This window comes from Magnolia sinica, chromosome 18, assembly GCF_029962835.1.
Source record: "Magnolia sinica isolate HGM2019 chromosome 18, MsV1, whole genome shotgun sequence".
Taxonomy (NCBI): Eukaryota; Viridiplantae; Streptophyta; class Magnoliopsida; order Magnoliales; family Magnoliaceae; genus Magnolia; species Magnolia sinica.
In genome coordinates, this window is record NC_080590.1 from 39,937,600 (window position 1) to 39,946,431 (window position 8,832).

The 8,832-nt window shown below is 38.4% G+C and overlaps 1 protein-coding gene across 1 annotated transcript in view; it reads left to right on the plus strand.

Moving 5' to 3' along the window:
• LOC131232462 (uncharacterized) overlaps positions 1-4,227 on the plus strand; it is a 31,792-nt gene extending 27,565 nt beyond the window's left edge. The window contains exons 8-9 of the mRNA XM_058228697.1: positions 1,032-1,348; positions 3,414-4,227. Coding sequence (XP_058084680.1) covers positions 1,032-1,348; positions 3,414-4,025 — 929 coding nt within the window. The 3' untranslated portion in view covers positions 4,026-4,227. The remainder of the gene's footprint in view (positions 1-1,031; positions 1,349-3,413) is intronic.
• Positions 4,228-8,832: the final 4,605 nt, after the last annotated feature.

An 8,832-nucleotide genomic window follows, 5' to 3' on the forward strand; every position in this document is an offset into this window, starting at 1 on the left:
GCTAAGGAAAACACTTGTTGTACATGATGGATAGAGACTCAACAACATGCACCCCACCTAAATAAATGGACACTAGATAAACCACTCCAACACTCTCGTGGGACACCCCTAAACGTATAGTCCAACTGCAATACCAATCCTTTTGGACTGTCCAAATCCAATATCAGTGGAATTATACCATTCTTCCTTAAAATTTGCATAATCAGACCGTTCTACTATAAGGTTGGCATATAAAAACTGTTCTTTTTCCATATGGGCCTAATTAAGCCGTTTAAATTCAATATCAACCTAATTAGACTTACATGGACTCAACGCACTTTGACTACTTTGACAAACTTTAGCAGACTTCTATGGACTTTGACACAATTCAATGGATATTAATAAACTTCAATGGGCTTCAAACAACTTTGATATGCTTTGACAAACTTTGACACACTTTCAATGGACTTCGAAAGACTTCAATAGACATCAAAGGACTTCAGTGCACGTCAACTGACTTCGAAGCATCGAAGACACCAAAATCAGTCGAAGTCAAGCAAAAGTCTGTCGAAGTCCGTAAAAGTATGCCGAAGTCTGTTGAAGTCCACCAAAGCTCGTTCAAGTATATTAAAGAGAGTCAAAGTCTATCAAAATGCGTCGAAGTCAGTCGAACTCCATCTAAGTACATCAAAGTCAACTGCTATAAATGGCTACGTAAATATAAATGGAATGGTTAGTGGGCCCCACAGTGATTTTGCTGTAACTAGTGTTCGTGTTGTCAGCGAAAAATCGATATTATTGCAGATAATTTCTGTATCATTTGACTTGCGATGGTGGATTGCGGGCTACACGCACGGGCTAATTGCACCAACAAATTTTAAATACCCAAAACACCCATGTGGAGCAGCTAAGGCATACACAGTATGATTGAGATTCAATGGTTGATGTGTGCTTTATACCCTTTTTGTACATATAAAGCTTTATTTTGGATATGTCCTCGTATGACAAATGACCAAAGTGCCATTACAACAATTTTCCAAATATGTTGACAGGGAAGGAGACTCCAATCTTAGTGGCGGCAAAGAAGGGAGTGAAGGAGATGGTAGAGGAAATACTAGAAAAATTCCCTGTGGCAGTTCGAGACGAAGATAAGGATGGTAAGAACACAGTGCTCTTGGCAGTGGAGAATAGGCAGCCCCATGTGTACAAGTTCTTGGTGCAGAAATATGCTTCGTATGAGAGTATCTTTCAGAAAATGGATAATGAAGGGAACAGTGCCTTACACCTAGCAGCAATGCTAGGTCAGAATAAGCCCTGGCTCATCCCTGGTGCAGCTCTACAAATGCAGTGGGAGATAAAGTGGTACAAGGTGCAACAACTCACTTTCTCTCTCCCTCATCAATGATTTCTAAAATATTTGAAAACTAAGAAAATAACCATTTACTATTATTGTTATTGTTGTTACCATTATTCTTTAAGCTTGATGGGTTGCATACTTGCATTAAACAAGTGTAAACTATTAGGTGTCTCTTGAAGTTGAGGATGAACCCATAGGTGGGTGCATTAGTCTCTCTAGCTATCTAGCTATCAAAGTGTGTGCACATACATAACATGCATATGAACATAAATAGATACATATATTGTGTGTGCGTGTGTGTGGAAATGCTAATGTCCCAACTTCATGAGACATTAGCAGCATCCTGGAATCTTTTAATTGTTAGGTGGGATGGCCAACCATTGATCCAAACTATCCATTCATTTATCATTAGGGGCAGGCCATAATGCAAAAATCTGGTCAATCGGATGATCCTAACCCTTTTGAGTGTTGACCATTTTGTCATACCATTCGATTTTTACAAGTCATTTTCTTATACCATTTTATATTTTACAAAAGAAATACATTGGACAGTTACCATAACTGAACCAAAGTGCTTCTTTGAAGTCACAAGTCATAAGCAATCCAAGGTGAGCCTATTGCATGGATGTTTCAAGATGATGATTTGACCTATCGTATCTCTGCTTGATCTTAACTGTCCACTTTTCATACTATTAATCAAACGGTTAAGATCATTCAATCATTGTGATTTTTGCACCATGGCCTGAATGGTTAATCTGGATGGATGATTGATCACCCCATGTGTCATTTAATAGCTCTAGTGAGGTTGCTACATGCATGCCCCCAGGAAATGTTGATGTCCTAACTATCATGGGGAGGTTACTGTTTTCCGCAGAGCTTATAAATGACACATTGAACAGTCAATCATTGATTTGGAATGTCCATTCACTCCATACCACTATTGGCAGTTCATGAACCATCCAATCAATAAAATGAAAAATGGCTACTCAAAGCTGAGTAGAGAAAAAAGGGTGTTCCAATCATCATCTTGAAACTTCTAGACCCAACCATGAGTTGGTTATGATTCAAGCACATTAGTTAGATGATGCTAAACATTTTGTCTAATGCTCATAAAAATGGAAGCTACAACAAAATGGTCAATGATCAGAGAGTTAGGATCGACCTATGTGATTTCTGCATCATGGCCTTCCAAACAGTGGTATCGGATGAATGGATCTAGATTGATAGCTGTCCAATGTATCATTTAAAATCTCTGGGAATTGTGTTGAGTGGATTGGCGAAACTCTCTATTTGTGTGTGTGCATGTACATGCATGCATGTGTGTAAGTGTGTGCATGTGCGGGCAGAATAGCACAACAAATTCAAGTGTTAGTAGCATAGCAAAGCAAAAATGTGTTCCTCGTCATTAATATGTTTACTCGCAGTACTTGTGCCTCTCAGGAGAATCGATGACTACACTGTATCTTTGATGCCCTGCTAGTACATCATGTGTAAGGGTGTGCCATCACTGTGTGATGATCCACGTCTGGCATCGAGTTCTATCGACGATGTGCTTGTGGGGTTGGTATGACATACTCGTCAACTAGTAGGGTTTTGACAGAATGTGAGGCTAGGTTCCCACCATCTGGTGGCACAAATGCAAGAGATCCGGGCCATTCATCAGGTAGCGTACACTGAACATACCCTGGTCCAACATATAATACCAATCCTCTGATCACGGAGAACACACTTGAATGTGACAAATAGCCGGTTAGGAAAATGCATGGGTGGCTCGCTTGATGAGTGTCTACCATTACTTTCAGTTTCCCACTGAATACTGCCTGATGAATGGCCCGGATCTATTACATGCATGCCATCAGGAGGTGGTAACCAGGCCCCTCATGGTAGCTGCAAAGTGGGGCCCAGCACTATACATTCTATCAAAACCCCAATTAGTAAAATTTTGAAGTATTACATTAAGGTGTACGACTTGAGAGGGTTGAAGTAAACCATCAGAATAATAAATGTGTTTCATTTATTTAACATTTTTTGTCATTGATGACTATCTTTTGCATCTAATGTCCCACCAAATGAACAGTTTGTGAAGGAATCTATGCCCCGCCATTTCTTTACACGCCTCAATAACAAAGGCCAGACATCCAAGGAGGTGTTTACCGAAACGCACAAAGAATTGGTTAAAGATGGTGGTGCATGGCTAACCAACACATCCCAATCATGCTCAGTCGTCGCGGCGCTTATTGCAACGGTTGCTTTTGCCACTGCCACGGCAGTTCCAGGAGGCATTAATGAATCAACAGGAACCCCAACACTTGAAGGCAGGCCAGCATTTGAGGTCTTTGCCATCACATCACTTATCGCACTATGCTCCTCTGTAACATCCCTAACCATGTTCCTTGCCATCCTTACTTCTCGCTACCAAGAAGCCGATTTTCGTAGAAACCTACCAGCGAAGTTGATTCTAGGCCTAACTTCTCTCTTTGTCTCAATTGCTTCCATTTTGGTTTCCTTTTGTGCTGGCCATTTCTTTGTCCTCAAAGATCGACTAAAGTATGCAGCCTTTCCTGTATATGGGATCACATGCTTACCTGTAACGTTTTTCGCAGCAGCACAGTTTCCACTCTACTTGGATCTTATAAGATCTTTTCTAACATCAGTACCACGGCGGACCTACGAGGTGACTTCTCTCTAATGTGTTGTTATCATCTCTTCTTTGCTGATGAGTTTTCTTTATGTTCACTTCTCTTGATTGAGTATTGTATTAAGTGGACTATGCTTGGATTTGCTTTGCCGATGAGTTTCATTTATGTACACTTTTCTTGATGTGTTGTATTTAATGGATTATTTCCTTCGACTTGTTTCACTAAATTCTCTTGGGGGATTTGCTTCGCCAATATGTTTCATTTATGTACACTTATCTTGATGTGTTATATTTAATGGACTATGTCCTTGGATTTGTCTCACTAAATTCTATTGGGTGGGTGTCCTCTAAATTCTCTTGGGAAACTAACTGCCATCATGCCATTCGGGGATCTCAGTCAGGCCATTCCATGGAGGCTGCTAGTAGGCTGGGAGCGAAGGGAATGAAGCCCTCGTAGGATGTTAGGGCCTATTACTTTAAAAAGGGAGATGAACTAAGAGCCCACACAAGATACATGAGCGACACTGAGCACTACCCTGTATGAAGGAGAGGCAGCCGACAGGGTACTGGGTATGCTCCGCTTACTCAGAAGAGACCTTCACATGATTTAACCATAAAACCCTGTTTTCTTGACTTTTTACCTTGATTATCCTACTCTAATATATTTACAAGAACATAGCAAAAAGATCTAGCTTAATCGCAATGAACAAGTCATATGATCTTCTTAATGCAAGCCACTCTACTACATGGCTCACTTCCCAAAGTGTGTATGATATCCGTCATTCAAGAGGCTGAAAACAAATATGAGAATTCTTTATGCATTCTTTTAAGGAATTGATATAAGCCTCATCCCAGCTAATTGGGTCGGCTATCGGTTTGAACTCTTCAATAAAATATTTTGAATGGATTAAATCAAAAAATGTTTAGAGCCAACCTACAATGGTTTTAGGTCAAATAACCGAAAGACAGATCAATTCTCAAACAGCAGTTGGCAGGCAGAAGCGAATTGATTGTAGCTAACAGGCAGTTCTATAAAATCTCAAAGTAAATTATTATTTTTACATTGATAATATTATTAATAAAAGCCCGAAGCCACCATATACAAAACTACAGAACAGAACTACAGGGATCGCCAGCAATCTGGGAACAGATACACCAATTTTACAGCCTTAGCCCATTCCATAACAAGAAATTTTGCCCTTCTAAACACAGCTGAGGGTGACCCACTTTGGTTCCTAAAGCATCTGTCATTCCTTCCTAGCCATAAAGCCCAGAGTCCAGCCAACATGCTCAACCGCCAAATACTCCTCCCCCATTTCCTGATCCCCCACTGTGCCATGCTAAAAGAAAGTCTTCGATTGAATTCGGCACCACCCATAACACCCCAAAAAAGTTGGAAGAAATTATTCCACAGACCTCTTGCGAAAGTACAATGAATGAAGAGATGGTCTATTGTTTCCTCGCATTGGTAACACGTCAGACAAACATTCGAAAGTATCATCTTCCTTCTACGGAGATTATCTAAGGTCAGCACCTTTTTTCTGCCAACTCACCAAGCAAATACCGCCACCTTCATCGGAGCTCCGTAGTGCCATATAAACGTTGTCAGGCAAAATTCTTTGCAATCATCATTCCCATTTAGCATTCTGTAGAAAGACCTCACTGAAAACTTGCCAGATTTTTCTTTAAGCCATATGAGTGAGCAGTGTTCGAAATATCAGTATCATGTTATATATAGCATCCTTGGGATATAGATATGTATCAGTTATCGCACAAGATATATCGTTTGTATCAGGTAATTTATCGCACTTTTTGAAAAACATGGTGAAGCATTGGGGAAATTGTTGAATTTTTCAATGAAAGCTCGGGGATTGTTAAAAAAGACCTTAATACATACTTCTGAATCATAACATCTCAAAAAGGAAGTGCACATAATAGGTTTCCATCATGTAGGGTCCTAAGCTATGCATTGTTTGACTGAACTAATGCATCCATATTCAAATTGAATGCATAACATTTAGAGTGTATGTGATGATTATTTCATCAAACACTCCTAAGTACTTCGAAATTTGCCTCAATTGACAGGTAGTTGAAGGAAACTTTAAAAAAATAATAATATTTTAATATTTTTTTAATTAAAAAATGATTTTTATTTTTCTAAAATTGACAAGGACTTAACAAATCATTAGGGCTAGCCCTCATACATGCTTGATTTCATGTTTGGAATGCAACATTGCAAGCAATTTGGGAGAAAATGGAGAAATTTCAAATTTTCTCCAAATCAAACCACCTATACTCAAATTTCGAAATTAGAGTTTATGTCATAATAATTTCATCAAATACTCCTAAATACTTCGAAATTAGTCACAATTGACAAATGGTTGAAGGAAAATTTTGAAAAAAAAAAAAAAAACAGAGAGAATGTGAAGAACCAATGGATATCGAAATCAAAGCTCCAACTCCATAATTTTCATGCAAAACATGAAGAACCAATGGATTTGTAACTATTTAACACTGATTTAACATAATTTCAAAAAAAAAAAATGGATCAAAAATTGAAAATGCTAACCGAATCAAACATGTGGGGTATATCGGCACTACCTGTGTGTTTCGTATTGCACAGGTGGGATACAAGATATATCGGCCAATATCATCAATATTTAAAACATTGTGAGTGAGTCCACGTTCACTAACACTAGAGGCTCCTTGTCTAGCAGCTAGAGATGAGCACAAAATTTTACAACCTCAAGATCCCCTAGATTCCTTCTACATGGAGGAGCACAAGTCATTTCCTCACCCCTCTTAGAGAAGCAACTTGCCACCTTCAAATCTACATCCCTTGATATCCCTGCTAATCTTGGAAATAATACACTCAACTTATCGTCTCCTACCCGTTTATCCTCCTAGAAACTAATATTTTTTCCCATCACCCAACCGAAACACTATTCCTTCCCACATCCTATGTTTCAATGATGCTATTAACCTCCATGTGTAAGAAGCTTGGTACAAAGAATAAGATTTGACCCACCACCCCCTCTCTTCCACTCCGTATTTTCTCACAATCGCCTCTTGCCATCAAGAACCCTATTCTACCCCAAATCTCCAAACCCATTTTCCTAAAAGTGCTAGATTCATGTCCTCCAACTTTCTAATCCTTGCTCCCACTTTCCATAAGAAGTCCCACCTTAACTTTTCCATTTTTGCCAAAACAGATCTTGAACATTTGAATAATGACATGAAGTAAACTAGAAGATTCGACATTGTTGCTTTTATGAGCGTGATTTTACTGCCCATGGATAGGTACCTCGTTTTCCAAGTTGTTAGCTTCCACTCAAAACGTTCGATATCTTTGTCCCACATATGCTTCCTCGGCCGTCCAATACAGAACAGAAGACCAAGATAAGAGGTCGGAAAGGATTCCTCCCTACATCTGAATAAAGCCGCATACTTCTGAACGTCCTCTTTCGATAAGCCCGCCCCCAAAATCTCACTTTTGTTAATATTTACCTTCATAGCTGAGACTGCCTCAAAGCAGACTATAGTGGATCTCAAAGTAAATAGAACCAATATGAGGCAAGTAAAGCTAAGTGAAACCTATCAAGTTAAAATCTGTCAAAGAATGAAATGACATAAACAAGGACTAAGAAAACTTAAATTGATCAATTTTCTACGGGACAAATAAGGAAATCAAATATTAGAACATGCTTATAGGAAAATCTAGATAGGCTAAAAGTAATCAAATTTCCAGCACAATAGGGCCATAGAGAGTTATAAGAAATTAACCTAATGAATCAAAAAATCAAAAGCAATAGCAAACAAGCTAACGAAAAACATTGAGAACTACAGTAGTTGGTATATTGTAGCAGTAAACGGAAATCTGATAGTTGGCATCGTTTCAATATAGCCTTTGTCACCTGAAATCAAGAACAGACTTGGATTTAACAATTTGAGATCAACATTCTACTAGCAAGAGATATGCACAACAATTTGGAATGATAAGCTCTTGAGAAGAGCTTATGGTAATAATCTGAAAAGTAAATTTTGAAAGGAAAACGTCACATTTGAGGAAATTAGAAATCTGTGGAAAAGAATCCAACTAAACCTGTTTGTTTTAGAACACGTAATTCCACAGAAATGTTGAAAGCTCGATAGTCAAAAAGAGAGAGTTGTCCCTCAAAAAATGTGGAAATCTCCATTTAACAGGTTGTTATTTTTTGGGAAATGTAAATCACCCTTTTTCGAACCAACAGTGGAAATGCATTGATTTCCACAGCTGTCTTTATTTTCACAAATGGCGGAAAGCATCACATTTGAGGAAAATGACTTCATTTGCACAGTGGAAAAGAGGATCCCACCAATCCAACCAAGCCTACATTAAAACAAATTCTGAATTTAGGAAAATTATAACTGAAGCATGTTAGTATGGATAATATAACATAGATTTAAGAAACTGTCCAAAACACATTTAAACCTATTTGCCACTTCTCATTCCAAGAAGCATCTTCAGTCTTTTTAGGGAAAAAAAAAAAAATCAAACTTCAATGACTTAGGAAAGAGACAGCAACTTGATCTTCTGATTAGCAGCAAAAAATAAAAATAAAAATCAACATCATCCTTCCTAACATGATCCTGAAAATAATGGCAGTTTCCAAACAATAGATTGCTTCATTGAGCGCCAAGTTATTGTCATTGAACCAATAAAGTAAAAATACCTCGTACTCTTAGTCTCTTCCCTTAAAGGGAGTCACCTCTGCAATTACTATCACTATAACCGACCAGCTTAAATTCCTTTCAACCTCCATGATCATGTGTATCTTGATTAATGCATTGTTGCCCAATATCAATGGTTGAGATTGAT